This window comes from Alosa alosa, chromosome 17, assembly GCF_017589495.1.
Source record: "Alosa alosa isolate M-15738 ecotype Scorff River chromosome 17, AALO_Geno_1.1, whole genome shotgun sequence".
Classification (NCBI taxonomy): domain Eukaryota; kingdom Metazoa; phylum Chordata; class Actinopteri; order Clupeiformes; family Clupeidae; genus Alosa; species Alosa alosa.
The window spans coordinates 25,433,194-25,454,322 of record NC_063205.1 but is presented as its reverse complement, the minus strand read 5'-3'; the positions used below and the strand labels follow the sequence as shown (position 1 = coordinate 25,454,322).

The following is a 21,129-nucleotide window of genomic DNA, read 5'->3' as shown; positions in this document are numbered from 1 at the left end:
GGATGTTAGAAACATGTTGTTTATTGAGGCGACCCACCCACACGCACACACACACGCACACACACACACGTTTGTTATGTTGACATGGGTATGTTATTGGGGTGGGCATGCAGTAATAACAGAGGGTCCCAGCCCTGTGTGTATGGGCAGCCTGATAGCAGCACGTGGCAGACTGTCTGGGTGTTTATCTGAAGGGCTCACTCACTCGGGCAGATAATAAAAACAGGGTACAAGCCGTGACTAAAGTGATTATGTTGAGTTACTGTCCTGGGAGTCCCAGTCACAGTGACATCAGCATATGGCATCACTGTAAACCCGAACGTCCAAAGTAATGAAATATATTAAGTAGTGCATACTCAAAGTTTTAGACAAAGTTCTACTAACTTAATTGTGTCAAGTTGGTCTAACTTGTTCTTCCATTTTAAGTTATTTTAACTAATATTTTTTGATTAAATTCAACTGTTTTGTGTTTTATGTAAGTATAACTTAAAAACATTACTTAAGTACAACTTAAGAGGAATAAGTCATTACATATTCTTCCTTTTTGAGTTAACTTAACTGATCATTTTTGATTAAATGGAACTATCTTGAGTTAAAGTAAGTATAACTTAAAAACACTATTTAAGTACAACTTCAGAGGAATAAGTAATTACATATTCTTCCTTTTTGAGTAAACTTAACTGATCATTTTTGATTAAATGGAACTATTTTGAGTAAAAGTAAGTATAACTTAAAAACATTACTTAGGTACAACTTAAGAGGAATAAGTAATTACATATTCTTCCCTTTGAGTAATTTTAACTGATACTTTTTTTATTAAATGGAACTATTTTGAGTAAAAGTAAGTATAACTTAAAAACATTAGTTACGCATAAACTTAAGAGGAATAAGAAATTACATATTCTTCCTTTTTGAGTAATTGTAAGTGATCATTTTTGATTAAGTGGAACTATTTTGAGTAAAATAAGTATAACTTAAAAAATGCAATTTAAGTAGGCCTACAACTTAGCCTAATAGAAATAAGTAATTTCATGTTCCACTTTTGTGAGTAGCCTAGTTTAACTAAACCTTTTGATTAAATGTATGATGTGTAAAAGTAAGCAGAACTTTAAAACATAACTTTTTAAAAAAAAAGCACATATATATCAGATATAGTAGCCTACATGCTCAAATAGCCTACAGTAAAATGTCGAAGTGCTTAAGCCAAATAAGTAAAATCGATCACAAAGAAATCGCAATCATATTAAAACAGTTTCATCTGAAATGCATTAGACTTTTGTGGAAAAACTAATCAGTGGGTACCTAGAAGTTTACATGCACTAAAGGAAGAACCTTTAAAAAAAACTAGTAACATGGTTTTGGTGGGCCGCAATTGGAAAGAGTAACGTTTAAAATCAGAAAAGAGTAACGCTTAAAATCAGAGACATTCCCCGTCCCCGAATTCAGCCGTTTGGTCGAGCCCAGCTGGCGGAAGCAACTTCAAACAAACAAAAGCCAACAGAAAGCCTCAGCAGGAAGTCACCGCCCTTGGGAGTAGTCTGCATCATTACACTTGCCACTTACTGTAAGTTTTGAATGTTATTATTAGTTTACTTTTACTTATTTTATTGTTAACGTGTTTGTCTCAGAGAACGTAGACCTTCTCAAAGTTACTTAGCACCGACCACTAGCTGCGAGAGCGATGCAACTCTCCTGCCAAACAGATGAGAGGTTGCTGCTAGCATGAGCACTAACGTTAATGGAGTGGTCGGCAGTTGACATTTAGCTTGAGTCTGTATGTGGCCCACTAAAAGTTAGATGGAAATAGATAGATAAATACTTTATTGTAACCCATGGGGAAATTCGACAAATTACACACTCTAGCAGCACAACTAGCACTACCAGAGTGGGCTAGCACTACCAGACTCAAAATAATTTGACGACGGATGAATCTAGCCACGCACTCATTGTGCTGTCAGACACCTCATATGTAATAGTTTTTTTTGTCGATAGAAACGTTCAATAGTGTACCGCTAAGGTCCAATATTAAAATAGCATTGACGAGCATGCTCGAACTGAGTTCCTACACTGCATGTTCACATTTTTTCGTAGCTTCTATGGACGTTAGTTTTTAAATTCTGAGTGAGTTGGTGCAGTGAGCATTTAGCTAGATTGCTGTTAACAGAACTAGAGTTAACTAGTGCTGCGTCCGTGTAAAACAAACATGCAAGCAGTTTTTGTAAGGTAATATGTGGTTATATTATGTAGTAAGTATAAGCATTTTAAAATTCTAAACTTGTTCTTTGCCTTTTAGGTTGCTGGTCCAAGAATGATCTGGAACTGTAAGTTGTGCACAGCTTCTTTCACTTCCAAAATAGAGTTATTTAGACACTACAGGCTGCAGCATAGCCACTACTCTACAATCAGCCCTCTTCCATGTCTCTCACGCTGATTGCATATGTACATTTCTGACACTTAGTGCATTGAGTACTCATTTGTCAAGATATCACACAGCCTATCGGTCCCACAGAGCAGAGTCAAGGTCCTGTGGTATTTAAATGCCCTTTATACACATTTCAGCAAACCTTTTCTCAAGCAGATGTGTTCAGTCATCTCAGAAAGCAAAACGTATGGCATATCATCTTGCTGCACCATCATTTTTCAGGCCAAAAACTCCAGCATTGAATCTGTTCTGGTTTCAGCTCTACCAGAGGTTGCTCAAGTGCACATTAGAGAACAAACAACTAGTGATACAATCTACAAGACATCAAATGTGACTGTTGATGGCACAGACTATGTCTGTGGAATGTTTCTGTCTGTAGGAGTCAGCGGTGGACTGTCAACATTTTGCAAAATAGAACAGATCTTCCTTGTAAATCACAATGTATCTTTTTCTCTGTTGTGATTATGACTCCTGGTATGTAGAACATCTACGGTCCTATGAGGTGACAACTGCAAACACAAGCCTGTCGATCCACCTGCAGTCTGGTCTGAATGATACAGTCCCTCTTCCAGCATACAAGATAGACGGCTCGCTGCTGCTAACCCTCAAACGGTTCATTCAAGTGAGACAGAACTAAGGTAATAATGGTTATTTTATGTATCAGTTATTGTGTCTTTATTCACTCTCTGGCTTTATTTGTATAGCACCTTTCATACACAGAATGCAGCTCAAATGCTTTACATTTGGAGCATGTAACACAAATTAAGCAATTTACAGTTAGGTACATAAGTATTTGGACACATGCTAAAGTTGACTAAAAGAGTAATAAAAAAAATCATCTAAGGATTTGATCTTAATGCCTTAATTGATGAAATGAGGAAAAAATCCAACCTTTAACGATACCAATTTTTTTGTTGTGAAAGAATAATGTATCGTAAATAAAACAAAATGTTCTTCCTTAACACACATGGGCCATAAGTATTTGGACGCCTGTTTAAATTGCCTTAGAGACTTTTAGATTTTTCTTTTTTCTTAGCCAGTTAATACATGGATCCAGGATACTATGCATCCTGATAGTCACCTAGGCCTCTGGAATTAAAATAACCCCACACCATCACCTATCCATCACCAAACCTAAAGATTGGCATGGTTCTTTTCAGCTTGCCAATTATGGTTTCTCAATGCAAATCAAACCAGCTAATAGGCTAACTGAACTAAAACCATGCCAATCTCTAGGTATGGTGATGGGTATGTGATGGTGTAAAGCTATTTTAATTCTAGAGGCCGAAGTGACTTTATCAGGATGCATAGTATCCTGGATCCATGTATTAACTGGCTAAGAAAAAAAAAAAAAGTCTCTAAAGTAATAATTTAAACAGGTGTCCATATGGTATTCTGTAACAACCTGATTTTGTCTTCTCAGTAGCACAATGGCAGCTGCATCCCCTGAACCAATGATTATAATGTTGTTGAGCCAGACCAGGCTAGAAAATTAAAAACTCAACTCACGACCAGCCTCTGTTGATGCACTGATCAATATTCTAAAAGAACAGCTGGACATTGACCTTGACTTTGATTTACTTTATGAAGATCCAGACTTCGATGGAAAACTTACATCCCTGAAAGACATTGAGGAATTGCCACAAAAAGCAGTTGTGCACATTTCACTTTCACAAGACTCCAGTTCTATTGCATCTACTATTCTGCTTTCAGATGTGTCCTCTCCAGAGTGTCTCAGCAGGTGGCCTACAGGACCTTTTCCAGTTCCCACCTTTGCTTTTGATGTTAAGCTGAAACTTAGAGATGGGAATGTGGAATATGAGAAGAACCACACACCCCTTAAAGTGACAAGAGACCTAAAGCATGACATTTTAGAAAAGCTTGCATCTACTATATATGGTTTTAAGGCTTACGCAAGTGATAAAGACATCGCAATGGCTGCTGAGGCTCTTGTAGCCAAACATCCCTGCCTGAAGGAAGCAGGATCTGAGAGTGGCTGGAATGGATGGAAATACAGCCTCAAGTTCAAAATGGGCAATTACAGGAACAAGATGAGGCGTGCTGGATGTCAGGAGGTCACCGTTAATGCTGGAAGAAGAAGTAGAAGTAATCCTGAAAATGAACCTTCACATTCCAACATTAAAAGACCCAAGCGAGCAGAAGTGAACTTCCTACCCAACTTTGCCCAAGGAAAGGATCCTTCAAGCCTTGAGGAGTTGAGGCAGACAATTGTTGAGGAAGTCAAGAAGACTGAGAAGGACCTGCCCCTCATTAGAAAGATGATGGAGACCACATTTCCCCTACGCCGACAGACCATAGTGATGTCCTGCCCACCAGTGAACGAGCTCATGAACCTCTGGCCTGCTCTCAAAATAGAATCTGAGGTAATGTGGATCAGCTCTCTCACTTAAAATTGTGATTCTTACTCATTTTGCCACAGTTTTCTTCTGTATAAATGTCTGCTAGATTTGTGAAATTAAACTCCTGTGTTGCTGTATTCTCCTACTGTTATTTCAATGTAGTTGTATGCAGAGTTCCAGCGGATTACGAATCAGAACCTGCCCAACACATTCTATTCTGAGCTTGACCGCCATCTTCCTCGACTGATGACCTTATTTAGACAGAAAGCATCAAAAACTGGGAAGACCGCAGATGTTCTCACTGAAATTTTAAAAATCCACGATGAACAGGTAAATAAATTACACATTTCATTAAAGCACAAGTTCAGTTTTTTTAAGACATTTAGCCTAGTTTGCAGATTGTTTAAGAGGAAATACAATGGCTAATGTTGACAATGACAAATGCTTCTGTTCTGAGTTTTGGTGGACATAATGTTCTGATTGGACAGCTTTGTTCAGTAACCTCTTTTGTATATACAACTCTGTTTTTATATGAACAGGAAATCCATGACATCTTCACCAAGCGCACTACGGCTCTCTGAGCCCTTCCTGTGTATCTGCGCGAGGACGTTTCTGATTTTTTCAGAACCTGCACAGTGAGTCTCCTAAGTCACTAACAGATTCTACTGTGTTAGCAGAAAGGAAGAGCTGGAAAACACTGCAGCTTAGTCTTTTATTTTGTGCAAGCAAATAGAAAATGACTGACGTGACGGTGTTACTACATAATCTTCTGAGGAAGATGTAGTAATATCTAACGTCAGTCATTTCCTATTTGTTTGCACCAAATAAAAGATAAAGCTTGTAGTGTGCTCTAGCTCTTCCTTCCTACAAGCACTGTCCTACTGTGAAGCACCTGTCAGCTGCTAGATGAGTGCCCCTCTCAATCTAGATTCTACTGGGCTCATGTGTGTAAAGTTATGAGTAAGATTCTCTTGTGTACAATAGACCCAGATCCATGTTTATGTTTGTTAAATGATGACACAGTCTTGCATTTTAAAATAATTTACAGGAGGATCCTTTTTTGTGCATTTACAGCAGCTAAAAAACAATTTTGAGTTACTGGTATGATAAGAACTTGAATTTAGTCAGCAACTGGAGGATAAATGTCAGATACATGGCTAACTTGGAACTCTCCACAGCTCGAGCCCATCGGGCAAAGCCAGAAACTGTGGATGCTTGGGAACATTTTGTGTGTGAACTTCTTAGAGACTCTTGAGTTATATCTGCACCCCTCCTTGAACAATTTTCTTTGGTTACTGGCCCACTGGATGACCCCCAATCCCTTTGGCCACTATTCCCTGACTTCATGTTATGAGGATGACTGTTTTCTTTGTTTGTTTTTTTTTTTTATCTTTGTGTTTACTAAAAACCTAATAAAAAGTTAATCACAAACAAAAAAAATCTAGATTCTACTGTGTATTATGTAGACAGTTCATCAAAATACTAACATGTTTTAGGACCTACCTTTGTTTAGTCCACCCATATATTTTTAGTATATGGCCTGTTTTCTTTCTCCTCACTATGAAGAAACTGCATTAGCGTTGTATTCAAAGTAATACGATAGTAATAAGATGTAAAGTAAAACATTTTCCTAATTTATGTGTGCAGAACATGGATCTTGTTGTTTTTCACCTGTTACAATGAGACCCAGGTCTCCCTTACTTGATTTCAACAGGACTTGGTTGAAGAAAGCTAAATGGTATGTCATCTGTTCTGTTCCATGTGTGATAAGTATCTCTCTTTCATTTATTAAGGACGAGTCTGATGAGCCAGAGCTTGATGGTATTGCAGTGGGCCTCCTTACTGTCATCAGTGACCATGACGCAGTCCAAAGTCCAGTTCACTACCAACCTGTGAGAGTCTCTGTTGTCATTGAAAGTGATGCCGTGGTCAGCCTCCCCAGACTTGGCGAAGCCTTCCTGGTAATCTTTGGACTGATCTATGCACTACACCTCAGCTATCCCAAAGCACTGACCAACACTTTTGAATTTATTCAAAAGATTTTACTTGGTCTAGAAGGTGGCAAACTGTCACCCAAGTTGCAGACCCTCAAGAATGACTTGATGTTGTAGAAACTCAACTGAAAGAAGGCTGTAGGGTTACCAGACTAGTTCAGTTTTCCTTTTGTCTGCATACTGTAATGCCTACTAAGTTACTGCACAGGTGTTAAGCTAATAGGCCCAAAAAACACAATATGCATTGGTTCTCATTAAAGTGATGGTTTGGAGTAAAATTCACCCTAGGTTAATTGCACCATGACAACCAGTCAAAAACGTTGCCACTAGCATTAGCGTGTATATCTGGTTAATTACACCACTAATAATTCCTGTAATGTTACCACACTTCTTCAGTAGTACACATAGGGTCTGTACTTGTGAACCAAGGCATTGGAAAGTTTGTAAGTACACCACATTTTGTTAAAAATAGCACTTACCTACTAGTTTCTGATCTTCTGCTACTAGCTACCGTTGTGCACTGCTTTTACTCACTTTTTCTGAAACGGGAAGTGGTGTCTGCGCAGTGGTAGCTAGCAGTAGCAGAGAGAAGAAACTATCAGGGAAGTGCTATTTTTGATCAAACCTGATATACTTACGAACTTTCCAATGCCTCGGTTTATGATGACTTACGGACCCCAGGTGTACTACTGAAGAAGTGTGGTAACATTCCAGGCATTAATAGTGGGGTAATTTACCAGATATACACGTTACGTTAACGCCAATACTAACCTAATCAGCGACTAGACCTAACACGAATGTTCGACCATTGCTGAAAAAAACTATTTGGTTTGGGGGTATTATCGGGGGTAGGGTTAGGGGGTGTTATCGTGCAATTAACCTAATTTTACTCTGAACCATCGCTTTAATATAATGCTTGATACTGTTAAGTGAGGAAGAACACATTTTGAAAAAGTATATATTGTTTTCTATTTTTCATTTATAAATGTTTATTATTTATTTTTCTATATCATTTTAACATTGCAGTGTGAAAAGGGAGCAGGCAAGAAAATCCTGTTCAATAGCAGATGTTCACTGACTTGACTAAGTTAACACAAACTAATAAACATTGTGTTTAGTCAACATGAAAATGGTGTGGTTGTGAACTTATTTTCTTTAAGTTCTATATTAACTGTAAATATTTGAGTTGAGCTAAATGAGCATGTTAATTTAAATCTCATCAAAAGGTACAAGTGGCAAGTCATCCAACCTTTTAAGTTCTGGAAAATGTGGGCTTTTAAGTTAGTCAACTTAAAACAATTAAGGCAATCGATTGCCTTATTTTTTTTTAGTTCTGTGAACTTATTCCAGTTGATTTGAAAACTCGAAACTTGTAAGTCATATTAACTGCAAATAATTGAGTTGCCTAAACTGAACATTGCAAGTCATATTAACTGCAAATATTTGAGTTGAGCTAAATTGAGCACTTTAATTTAACTGTTATCAAAAGCTACAAGTGGCAATTCATCCAACCTTTTAAGTTCTGGAAAATGTGGACTTTTAAGTTAGTCAACTTAAAACAATTAAGGCAATCGATTGCCTTAATTTTTTTGAGTTCTGGGAACTTATTCGGGTTTACAGTGCACACTGGCTATTTACCTCTCTGTGTCTGACACAAACTCAGGCCTGCTGGGGAAAAAAAGGTGACCTGAACTGGACTATTCTTTCCTTCAGTACACATGCCCAAACCAACAGAGGAGGGGCCCTAAAACATCATCAGAACCAAACAAAAGTTTAATTAATAAACGATTACTTTAGGCTTTAGAATTATTTCTGTACCAGGTTCTGCTCACTGTAAAAAACAGCCATGCGGAAGGGTAAGCAGAACAGCTGCTAGGCAACAGCATTCCCCCCACCCACTCTTTCTCTTTCCCTCTCTCTCTCTCTCGCTTATTCTGTCTTTCCTTGAGAAGCCTGACAATCTGAATCACTCAGAAGGTTCCATCACCCAGACAACGGTGAAAAGGGATCACTGGCACCTCAGCCAGACGGCCATTAACCTTCACACTCCACAGCCTCCCTCAACACCTCCCAACACCAAACAAAACTCAACCACGGCTAAGTTTGTTATGATCAATGCTGTCACTCACACACACACACAAGCCAGGGAATTAGTGTCTCCCAGTGCCAACGCTGAACCACGGCTCAATCTATTATGATCAGTACTACTGTAAGCCACACACACACACAGCTTATTTCGAGTACATGGCATGTGTAAAGGACATTTGAGGGTGAAATAGGATGCCATTTTTTGTGTTAATATGGTGTTTGTTCCGTACTGTATGAACAGTACGTCTTTCAACACACTGACCCCTTGAAACAAAGAACAAAGTCAAAGTTCCCCACTCCAATACTCTTCACAGGGACCTGCTGGAATCACCAGACTGTTGCACTTTTCTCAAGCGAATAACGCACCCTAACTCACTTTTGACGGCTTGAGAGCGCTTACGTGCTTGCTCACTCGACAGTGTGCTTTCCTCATTGAGGTGTTGTGAGTCATGACAAGTTTCAAATATGTGTCACTTAAAAGTAAACATCTCCGCCCCATTCATTCCTACATTCCGCCCCCTGTTCCTCAACCGAAATAACCCCGACTGTGCCAGAGTGGATGGTGTGTTTGTGTTTGTGTGTGTGTGTAAAAGATCATTGTTCATCATTGTTGCCTCATAAAACTCTGACGATGGAGACACACGCACATACACACACAGTGCTGCCCTTTGTTTGAAGTCATCTGGGGTGGATCCAGCATTTGAGGAGACAGATATGAATGTCAACCAAAGTCATGCCATGCGATCCAATGAGACAGCGGAAAAATAAATACATTTAAAATAATAATAAAAAAATTAAAATAAATAAATAATAAAAAAAAAAAATTAAAAAAAAAAAAAATCGATGCCCCAATTGGAAAAAGCAATTAATCGCAGCATGTCTATCTACATTCCTGGAAGGCTTCTCTCTCTCTCTCTCTTCTCTCTGTCTATCTTCCTCTCTTTCTCGCTCTCTCTCCCTCTTTTTATGACAGAGCATTGTTGTGCAAGTACATAAAACTGGTTCAACAGCATTCATACAACAAATCAGAATTCTTTACATTGCAATAGAGTCAACGACCAGAGAGGTTAAACCATGCATCAGCTGTTCAGTTATGGACCATAAAAAAAGAACACACAGATGACTGATTGTTTAGAATCCGAGACAGGTTTTTTATTTCACTTGCTCTGAATGAAGAAACCTGTGGTCTACTGCCAGTGGTTTGAGTGTCAGTTTGTTGATTTGTTTTTTACAGTTTCAAGTTGGATGATTCATGAACACAAACAATACATTCAAATGGAAATTGCAGAATACTTGCAATAAAATCTACTATAGTGTGATCAGCATCCATCATTTCACTATCATTTTAGTGCATACTATATACAGAGGATGAGCAATGCTGTACAGCAGATGGTTTTAGTGCTTAAAGAGTAGTGCTTACTCCAGCAGAATAGAAGTCAAGTAGCTGGAATATAAGACCTTTCAAGGTAATTTTATGGTTCTCTGTTCCTAAAGAAAATAAAAACAAAACATAAAATAAAATAATAATTATTAAATAAATTAAGTGGAGATGTTTCCTTTTCAAAACCAGTGAAATTATTTGTCTCACTATTTGAAACGGTTACTTGATAAGGGCTTTTTGTTATGTAAAACTACAGTACATGCCAGTGAAAGTGCATGACACACACACACGAATCATACAAGAGATGTGTGCATAATCTGAAATGATTTTGACATACAGTAATTAAGAGATGACACGTCACTGCAGCGAACCTGCTTTCACAATAACACAACATGATGAATTCATGATGAATTTGAGTGTCAGTCAAGTCGAGTGAGTTATTTCTGGGCCACTGCACACGACTCAGCAAGGGCAACAGCAGCGTGTGTTTAGACGAGTCAGGATGGGTGTTAAAAGGGAGCCCATCTCACTACAGTGATGTGCAGTCTTGGCATAGGCAGTTCTGCCAATGATCCCAGTGGCAATCAGTTAAAGAGCCCTCTCTCACGAAGGCCTGCGTGGAATTACGAATAAAAAAAAATAAAAAAGAATTCTCATCTGACCTTGGGAGCAACGTTAGGACCGTGCTCGACAATAGGTTCCCCGGATTACGGGGAAGGACCGCTTCAAATCGCCAGAAAGATTAAAAATCATGTGAAGCTGCACAATGGCGTTAGTGTTACACTACGCTAGCCCTTCGACTCCAGTCAACAAGCACCCCTGAACTTGAGGACCCTTGTGTCCACTGCACTACCACCTCCTGTACTCCAGGGGGCGCTAGAGTTTGGAGAGGAAAGGCAGGCCGTCGTACATGTCGGCCTTGAGCTGGAGCCACTCGGCGGCGCGCTGGACGACACCCTTCTCCTGGGTGAGCACACTGGCCGCCTTGCGCAGCTTGACGTCGTTGCGCTCCAGGTAGCGGCGTCCCTCCTCCAGCAGGAAGTTGAGCTTCTCGCGGCGGCTCTCGTCCAGCGGGATGTCCTCGCTCATGTACGGGTTAAAGCGGAAGTAGGTCTCCGGCGGCAGCAGGGCGTCCAGCATGGTGTGGACCTCTGGTGGAGGAGGAGCAGGACACACACACACACACACACACGCACACACACAGACACAGACACACGCACACACAGACACACGCACACACACACACAAGGTTCATCAAGTGTTCCACTGTTTCAACTCAGCTTATTTACACAGTTTAGAAAATATTTCATGTATTCACTTCATCAGACAAATGAATACGACTCTAGGATTCTGTACTATGGAGAAATAATTTCACAACAATCTGAGAACTGTTAACTCTTCAGAACAAGCAACTCCCAGTCAAATAGTAACCGTATCCATGACAATACAGTGATGCATACTAGTGAATGGGCTTCTGGCACCTAACGGTTACTGATGCTATCTGACCGCAGAGGTGACCAGAGGTCAGGCTGATAATCAGAACTTTAAAAATAGCTGTGATTACGTGAAATTGTAATCCTCGCTGGAGAGACAGGAACCAGATGTGACTGGTGACATGTGTGTTTAACTCTTTGTGTACTCCCCATGCTCTGTAAATACATTTCACCAATATGCAAAAGTAAATCTGTGGATTTGTTTAATCTGTATATTGTTTTTATTTGTATTTATTGTTTTAAACAAAAAGAAAAAAACATGGTCTTGATTCAATATACTGATGAAATGCATTTAGGCTTGGCTTTTAAGGTATTTGATGGTGGTTTGCTGTGGTGTTTGTTGGAAGGTCAGGTTCAAAAATAACCTCAATGATTATTTATTTCTGTTAACATCCTGTATGCAAAAACCATCAAATAAAAGGAAAAGCGCTGGTGTGGAAAATGGTGTAAAATTGTGCATGTGTGTGTGTGTGTGTGTGTGTGTGTGTGTGTGTGTGTGTGTGTGTGTGGCTTGTGCATGGGCTTCTGCTGTCCAGGCCTCTCCAGAGCTCCATCCTCAGTCAGTGAGTTATTATCCTACGCATTATTAAGGAGCCAGCACATTAAGATAAAAAAGGAAGAAAATGAAGGTACGGCTGGCATTAAAGATAATGTTAGCTACTTCAAAAGCATAACAACACAGTTACAAAAGTGGACAAGATAGATACTTTGTGTACAGAAACTCAAGATGAAAGAAAATAAAAAAAAAAAGCTGTGAAGATGCAAAATTTAAGCATTTAAGAGCTTTACAGTTTACTAACATGGTAAAATATGATTCTTCATTGTATTCATTTTATTTGTTAGGGACCATGTACAATTTGTAACATAAATGTTGCCATTTGATGCATAGTGCCTGAGTTAGCCTTAGGCTAATTTGCATCTGCAGTCACCACAAATGTACAGTACATTGCATGATATGCATGGTGTATATTTATATAATTATCAGTGCACACGAATATACGGGCTGAATCTCTCTTCCTAAAAATACCCTCCCAGACCAGAGCTTGGCATGGTACACTTCTCACAAAGTGAAACTGGAACAAGCCAGATGCTAAGGGACGGCAGAGAGTTCACAGTATGCTTTTTTAACATTCAACTCCTGTCCAAGAACTACAGATACAAATGACCCTCTGGGTGATATAGAAATGGTCTTGGTCATATATGGTACATAAAATAAAATAAATATATTTATAAATAAATCAAAGTAAAAAAAAAAAAAAAAACTCTGCCTCATGCCTACGGCCGAATTACGGCACTGGCAATATCCTTTACCAACACTACTCCCATTTGTGTCACATTGCCCAACTGTCCCTATATATATATATATATATATATATATATATATATATATATATATATAAATATAAATAAATAAATAAATACACAAATACACAAATACACACACACACACACACAAGCAAGCAAGCAAAGGAGACCCAACACACACACTCACACTCACAGACAGACAGACACTCACCCTCAGTGTCTGTGGCGCTGCTGATGACGTTGGTGATCTTGGCCTTGAGGCTGGTGTAGGTGGCGCTGTTCTTGCTGCCCGTCTCGTAGCGGCCGGTGCCCAGGGACACCACACACTGCAGGGGCGTGTTGGGCCACAGGTTCTTACACTCGTGGATGGCCAGCGCAGTGGGGTTGTTGATCAGCAGGCCGCCGTCCTGAAATGCATGCAGCAATTTCCTGTTATGCGTATCAGCCGCAAACATTTACTTTTAGCACTCATCATGGACATCCAGGGGTGTGTTTCCCAAAACCATAGTTGCTAACCTGTTAGCAACTTAGTTGGTTGGCAATGTGAAATTGCATTACAACCAACAAAGTTGCTAACTTACTTAGCAACTATGGTTTTGGGAATCGCGCCCCTGATGCTTAAGCACACCAAATGTACTGCATAACCCCAATTATTGCTTCTTTCTTTTGTCTGGAATGTAATTTTCATGTTGGGACACCCCTGACGAAGATGATTAATTCATGACCCGTGTTGTTGGGGGTACATGCCCCCGTTTCTTCCTTTTGCTACAATTGCTTGTGTAATTTTTTTCCCTTCTGAGAAGCCTCTGAATTGTATCTGATGTTAGAGGCAGATGGACTACAAGCATATGGATGTTGGAACACACAAATCCAAACAAAAACATGACTGATGTATATTGCTGATTGTAATATGCAATGTATTACAAATGCTGAAATACATAATCATGTATACAATACACGGACATGCACACAAATACAAAGACAACTGCTGCCCAGGGATGACCATTTTTGATTACAATTCATCACTATAGTATCCTTGTGCTTATCAAAATCAAACAGGCTATATTACAAAATCTGAACACTACCAAAAGGTTGCCCCCCCCCCACACACACACACACACACACACACTTCCCATGTGTTAGTCGGTGTGATAAAGGACGCCGGCAGCTTTGAGGTCTGCCAATTACTGAAAGGCAACCCTGGGGTGAGGAGTCTGAGCTCCATAATATACCCACATAGAAGGAGGGAGAGAGAGTGAGAGAGAGTGAGGGGGGTGCAGACAGGCTGAGATAAGAGGAGGGGAGAGAGAAAGGGTCTGAGAGAATTATATAGATAGAGAGAGAGGGTGAAACAGAGAGAGAGAGAGAGAGAGAGAGAGAGAGAGAGAGAGAGAGAGAGAGAGAGAGAGAGAGAGAGAGAGAGAGAGAGAGAGAGAGAGAGAGAGAGAGAGAGGGTGAAACAGAGAGAGAGAGAGACAGCAGGGAAGTCTTACACATGTTGAGGTAAATACATAGCAAGAGAGCAGTCGAAAGAAAGAAAGAAAGAAAGAAAGACGTAGAGGGGGCATAAAAGCCTGCTGGGCACGTGGTGAGACATGGAGGGCCTGATACTGGTGGGGGAGTCCGCCGCGTTTGTTTGGATCAAACGCCAATGGTGGGGGGGATTGGGGGTTTGGGGGTAAGGGGGCGGGGAGATTGGAGTATCCCAGGAGGCCCAGTGAAGATGGGGAAGAAGGGGGCCAAATCTTTTCCTCTCCCCTCATCCTCCTCCACCCTCTCCTCTCTCTCTCTCCCCTACTCCCATCATCCTCCTCCACCTTCCTCATCCCATCTCTCCTCATCCTCCTCCACCCTCTCCTCTCTCCTACTCCCTTTTCTCCTCATCCTCCTCCACCCTCTCCTCATCCTCCTCCACCTCTCCTCATCTTCCTCCACCCCTCTCCTCTCTCTTACTCTTATCCCTCCCTCTTCTCTGTTCATCTTTCACCCATCCCTTCTTTTCTCTTTACTCTCTTTTCCGCCTCTTCTCCCATGTCTCTCTCTTCTCTATTCTTCTCTTCCTCTCTCTCATCCCTTATTCTCTTCTTTTTTCCAATCCCTCCACCTCTTCTCCCATGTCTCTCTCTCTTCTCTATTCTTCTCTTCTTCTCTCTCATCCCTTATTCTCTTCTTTTTTCCTATCTCTCCTCCTCCACCTCCTCACCCATCCCCCTCTCTGAGCTCATCGTCCCTCATCAGCACCTTCCCCGTCCCTGTGTGTGTGTGTGTGTGTTGGTGTGTTGGTGTGTGTGTGTGTGTGGGTGGGAGGTGGGGTCAGGGTGGAGTCTGGCTGCTAATGAGGCCGTGACCTCCAGGTCTCCAATCAATCTGCAGCTCTAATGCAGGTCTGCCTGGAGCCTGCCCCCTCCCAGACAAGCCCAGTCCATCAGCGTACCACATAATCATCACTACGGATGGGCATGGGGAGAACACTGCCGTCACTAAGTATGGGCATCGGGAGAACACTGCACTGCCGTCCTCCCTCTCTGACTTTCTCCAACTTCAGTCTGGCAGAACATCATCAGTAATAAACACCATGGCACCATTGTAATCGCATGCATGGTCGTAAATCATCATCATCATCATCATCATCATCATCATCATGCTTCTGTTTATGACCCACACCAGACCACAAAACCTACCATCATCATAATCATCATCATCATTATTATTATTGTTTATGTTTACAACCCACACTAGACCACAAAACTGCCCATCACCATCACAATCAGCAGCAACAGCAACAGCAAAGGCCAGTAAACTGAGGTCAACATTTACATGGACATCTCCTGATCAGCCTGATCAGCCTTTTCAATGCTTAAAAAGTGCTATATAAATAATAATAATAATAATAATAATAATATTATTATTATTATTATTATGTCTTGCAGCGCAGTCAGTGATGACAGGAATAGTCAGTCCTTAACCCTTAGAACCCTAAGCTGTTTTTAGGGCATTTTCACTACCTTTATTCATAAGGATTTATTCTGGTCATTGTAAGTGCCACACACACATATTACCGGTATATATTGTTTTTTTTTCAGCAGAGTCTAGGCTATCCAGATCTGCCATCATTCCATGTATTAGTACTAGCATTGATTTTATTTAGATTTTTAAAGAATTAAAATATAAAAAGCGTATTATAAAAAATCTTATATTTCGACGTGTATCTCACCACAGCAAGCTCATAGCTCTACATGCATTTCATGTGTGTGTAGGGCAGACTGTCCTGAATTGGGCAATATAATTGCCATGTTGGAGGGATACTCTGGGGCTGAGCAATTTACAGAAATATGTGGTGTGTGATTTACGGAAATAAATGCCATTTTTTATTTAGTGATGAAAGATTATCTTTCTGCACTCCATATCTGTGACACGAACTGATCTGACCTGACTTGACCCGAGGTTGCGTGCCTATGCACTCATAATGATTCTTAACTTTTTACTGGATTGCCATGAACAAAGTAAAGGCAAAAAAGGTGTTTCTTTGTTTAACAAATTGGGATGCAATGTGAGCCTTGAATTGGATGCCATGCAGGAATTTGCTAGGATCTCAAAACCGGATTATGAACAAGCTTTGCCATAGAGAAACACACGATAGCGTTGGATTATAAGCATGCTTTGCCACAAGAACAGACAAAAACATGGGGTAAGTCCAGCTATATATATAAAGTTATTATTTTGCGGTCACTTCGTCTTTTTTATAACCCAGAATGATGTACTTGGTATCAAATGATAGCTCTGTGTCTCCTCTCATCTGACATGGCACATCTATCCGATCACGGGTCCGCGAGTAATTCAAACGAGAGTAATGGGTGTGCAGCGTTGGTTTGTGTACATGACGTTATTATTTTGCAGTCACTTCGTCTGTTTTTATAAGCCAGAAGGATCAACATGGTACCAATGGATAGCCCTGTGCCCCCTCTTTCATCTGATATGCTTGCCATATCGATGCGATCACGGGTTCACGAGTAATTCAAACGAGAGTAATGGGTGCGCAGGTGAACACAGAGAAGTATAGACTGTAAATATGATGCAATTTGATTTAATTTCATGATTTTTTTTTTTATTTTCATACTTGATCGTACAGACAAGTGTGCAGTCTCTTTGGAAAGCCCCACTTATGCTCCGTCATGCAATAAAGGTTTCATCTCGCTGCGATGAACAGTTCCGGAGCAATGTAACAGAGAAGAAAGGCTGTGTTTTTTGACGCACTTTGCGTAAATCGGGTTCTAAGGGTTAAGGGATTACTTGGTCAGTGATGGGTAACTTAGTCAGGGTTGGACAATAGGCAAACAAAGTATAAAAGCAGCATCTCTGCTAAAATATGGGATATGTTCCCAACATTTTGCAAGAATTACAGACTGTGCCTTTAAATCCTACAGCAGATGTTTATTGATGTCATTGTAAGTTGCTTTGGACAAAAGTGTAGAGAAACCATAAACATAAACTCTGAGAACAAATCAATGAGCCCTGCTGCATTAAGTGCTGTAACATCAGCTCCTTGTTTCCACAGTGAATAACGTCAGCTCTTTACAGGGCTTCAGAGGAGGGAAAGGGGGAAGAAGGAGTAAGGGAGGGAGGGATGGAGGGAGTAAGGGAAGGATGGATGGAGGGAGTAAAGAAGGGAGGGATAGAGGGATGGAGTAAGGTAGGGAGGGATGGAATAAGGGAGAGAGAGAGAGAGAGGGAGGGAGGGAGGGAGTTTCAAGGCGAAATGACAGACTGAATTATTTACCCCTCATTAACATGCTGATTCATACCGCAGTGTCGGAGCCAAAGCAGACGAGGTCATAAAGACCCAAAGCGACAGCTTCAGTCATAGTCATGACATGTCACATGCTTCAGGACGTGAGAGACATGACACATACCAGTCTCTAGTTTGCTGCAGGGCCCCTTTTGTTTTGTATTGAAACTATTCAATTAAAATATTAAATACTAACCATTTTGGTAATCTGCTAATCGATTTGGGTCATTTCTGATTACAGCTTCTTGGACTTAAATATTTTGTGCTTGACTAACTCCTCTATGACCGTAAACTATGCATGTTTGGCGTGTGGACAAATCAAGGCATTTGAGGACACAATCTTGGGCTTTGGGGAACACTAAACATTTTCTTCGCCATTTTCTGACACTATAATTAAACAAGTAATGACTTAAATTGAGAAAATAATCGACAGATTAATGGACTTTTTTTTTTGTACTCAATTTTGTATCGTATTGGTGGGTAACAACATAAGGTATTCGAACAATACAGATACACATAGTGAAACATACACCCCCCTCCCACCCCTAACACATGGGATACAACACGGCTAACAGTGTAGCACAGTCAGTGTTATAGAACAGTCCACTTAGTGTCCTTCCAGTAAAATGTCCTGAACTTTGGCAATTCCATTGCTCCATGTTTGTATTGTCCGAGGTGTAGCGCCGTTGATCTTGGCAGAAGAAAGTTCAAGAAAAAGAATCTCTAAGAACGTATTCAACCAACGCTAGATTAATGGACTTAATACAAAATATAGCTGCAAGCAGCAATGAGGGGGCCAAGCAGAGAGATCAGCAGGCCAGATTTGCCATGTAAGTCAATGCTGTTGCATCAGACATATAGCCTTAAGCAGTCACAGCAAGTTCCATGCCATACAACCCAAGATTGGCTGAGTTACAAGGTCAAGTTTCACATCAAAACATAACTGATTTTGTGGGGGCTGAACCAGGGCTGAGTGTCGCCGCCCCTCCCCCAGCCAGCCCACCGGGCCAGAACCGCCCCTGCCCATCCCACCCCGCCCACCCTTGCACGCCTGCGCATTAGAATTAAATGGATGGAACTTCGCTGTCATCAGTTTCACATCAAAAATAAAAGATTGACTGAGATATGATCACACTTGCTGTGATTTAAACATAGAGGTCATCAATTGGCGCCATAGGGTGTGTTGAACTTCGGCTTGGCCCAAGGATTCCAATGATACCTCATTTTGCCATTGGTCCAACAGGTCAAAAGTTACGTCCCGTAAAACACAAGTCCAACTTTGGCCTGTTGGTGGCTTAGAGCTTGAGGTGCCGGCATGAAACTTGGTGAAATGAATTATTGGACTGTCCCCAATTAGTGTGCAAAATTGTATAACTTTTTACCAGACGGTTCTATGGGCTGCCATTGACTTCCATTGCAAAATAATGCGCATCAGCAACTACTGGCCAAAATGCATTTTTGTCAATTACGGTGCCCCCTTTGTCAATTACGGTGCCCCCTAAAGGTCAAATGTCACCAAATTTCTTGAGCGTCCTCCCGATGGGGTCTGAGGTACATGTACTAAATTTGGTTTTGATACATGAAAGCGTTGCTGAGATATGAAATCACTTCCTGTTTGGCGGCCGCGCAAAATTTCGATTGGCTGGTACAGGTCAATGCTTCTGTCAATTGTTCCAGAAAGCAATGCACTCATCAGGCATGGTCTGAAGATGGTCTCTACCAATTTTGGTGAAGAACAGATGAAATTTGTGACCTGGGAAAACTTGTACGTGTTTTTGATTAAATCCAATATGGCGGCCGAATCAATTACGATGACATCACAAGTTGGCCTGGGTCAGCCTAAGGACATCAAAAGTACTACCAGACACCACTAGTATGTTTTAATTCCAAACACATCAACAGCTACAGGCCAAAATGCATTTTCGCTAATTACAGCCCCCTAGAGGTCAAAGGTCACCAGATTTTTTTTGAGTGCTCTACAGATGGGGATATAAGTCCATGTACTAAGTTTGGTTATGACAGATGAAAGGGTTGCTGAGATATGAGCTCACTTCCTGTTTGGCTTAGCCGCATATTTCGATTGGTTGTTACGGGCTTAACGGTTTTAGTTCGAAGACAAAAATCGATAACTTTTTTGTCTTGATTGGTCTGAAGATCATATGTATTAAGTTTGGTTAAAATCGGACAAACTATGTGAGGCGTGAAACTTTAGTTTCACTTTTCGATAAAATCCAATATGGCGGAAAATCCATCATGGCGGAAAATGGCGTCATAGGGTGCGTTGAACTCATACGGGTCAAAAAGTTACGATGCGTGAACGCGACATCCAACTTTAGCCTGTTGGTGGCTTAAGTGCTTGAGTTGCCATCATGAAACTTGGTGACATTAATCATGGTACTGTCCTAATAAGTGTGCCAAATTTCACAACTTTTTACCAGACGGTTCTATGGGCTGCCATTGACTTCCATGGCGGAAGAAAGTATAATAATAAGAAATCATAGAATCACAATGGGTGCCTTCGCAGCTTCGCTGCTTGGCCCCCAATAATAACTGTTAGTAGTTATATACAGGGCTGCCAGTCTCTACACTTTAGAAAGGCCCTGAGTTTTTGTTTTGTTTTGTTTGATGTTTTGTTTTGCCCTGCCCATTAGGTTTTTTCTTCTTCAGTTTCTTAGTTTTTTTCAGTTTGCTGTCCTTAATGTAGTCTTACCAACTTTTTAAATGGTTTACTTTTAAAAATTGTTGAATTTTAACTATTGTATTGTTTTTTGTATGTCGCTTTGGACAAAAGTATCTGCTAAATCCTATAACCATAACCTTAAGTGAGTTTCTTCATAAGAGGAGAGAATTAGGGATATTATAAAGTTCAGGTAACATAGTGGACACTGCCGCGTCCACCAGTGATTCAGCACTTAGACAGCTGCTCTGTTGAAAAATCACTTGCCTGGGCAGTAGAGCGAGCAAGCTAGCTTCTTAGGATGCAGTTAGGATTCAAACGAATACAAACACACACCCACACACACAAAGTAAACATCCATTCACAAACACAAAACAAACACACACACAGTGTGTATATAGACAAGCAGCCGTTTCAAATGGAGAGCTTTCCCCCTGCACTAAAGACATATTCCTATTCATAATATTCCTATTCATATTGGATGTTTTGATACAAACTGAAACCAGAGCTTGCTGAATTCTCCGGGCTAATTGCAATACTTCATCCAAATTAGCACAGTGCCTGCCCCAGGCACTCTGTGAGGGTGGGAGAGAAGGTAAAAAGTAAGTCTGCATCAGAGCAGA

General features: G+C 40.7%; 2 protein-coding genes across 6 annotated transcripts in view; one reads left to right on the top strand and one right to left on the bottom strand.

Annotated features, from left to right (window-relative positions):
• The first annotated feature begins 1,530 nt into the window (after positions 1–1,530).
• Positions 1,531–7,906, top strand: LOC125310589. 3 transcript variants are annotated; one of them, XM_048268162.1, is made up of 7 exons: positions 1,531–1,564; positions 2,294–2,321; positions 2,905–3,060; positions 4,136–4,806; positions 4,945–5,112; positions 5,322–5,417; positions 6,576–7,098. In XM_048268162.1, exons 4-6 carry the CDS (start codon positions 4,357–4,359, stop codon positions 5,361–5,363), a joined length of 660 nt encoding a protein of 219 aa, XP_048124119.1. In that variant the 5' UTR covers positions 1,531–1,564; positions 2,294–2,321; positions 2,905–3,060; positions 4,136–4,356; the 3' UTR covers positions 5,364–5,417; positions 6,576–7,098. The 3 variants fall into 3 exon arrangements, 2 of the variants coding, with proteins under 2 accessions (XP_048124119.1, XP_048124120.1); XR_007196323.1 differs by lacking the exon at positions 1,531–1,564 and adding an exon at positions 7,803–7,906 and having other exon boundaries at positions 1,689–2,321; positions 6,576–6,743; XM_048268163.1 differs by lacking the exons at positions 1,531–1,564; positions 2,294–2,321; positions 2,905–3,060 and having other exon boundaries at positions 3,924–4,806.
• Positions 7,907–9,991: 2,085 nt separating this feature from the next.
• Positions 9,992–21,129, bottom strand: part of pnpla8 (patatin-like phospholipase domain containing 8) — a 27,875-nt gene continuing 16,737 nt past the window's right edge. For all 3 annotated transcript variants that reach the window (XM_048268077.1, XM_048268078.1, XM_048268079.1), the window contains exons 9-10: positions 13,255–13,450; positions 9,992–11,396 (exon numbers count right to left, since the gene is read on the bottom strand). In XM_048268077.1, the coding sequence (XP_048124034.1) occupies positions 11,122–11,396; positions 13,255–13,450 (471 nt within the window). In that variant the 3' untranslated portion in view covers positions 9,992–11,121. The remainder of the gene's footprint in view (positions 11,397–13,254; positions 13,451–21,129) is intronic.

Excerpts from the sequence above, each read along its gene's own strand:
- LOC125310589 (XM_048268162.1), top strand. The coding sequence starts at position 4,357 with ATGGCTGCTGAGGCTCTTGTAGCCAAACATCCCTGCCTGAAGGAAGCA. Across the intron at positions 4,807-4,944 it reads CTCTCAAAATAGAATCTGAG|TTGTATGCAGAGTTCCAGCG; the intron begins GTAATGTGGATC and ends ATTTCAATGTAG. Across the intron at positions 5,113-5,321 it reads TAAAAATCCACGATGAACAG|GAAATCCATGACATCTTCAC; the intron begins GTAAATAAATTA and ends TTATATGAACAG.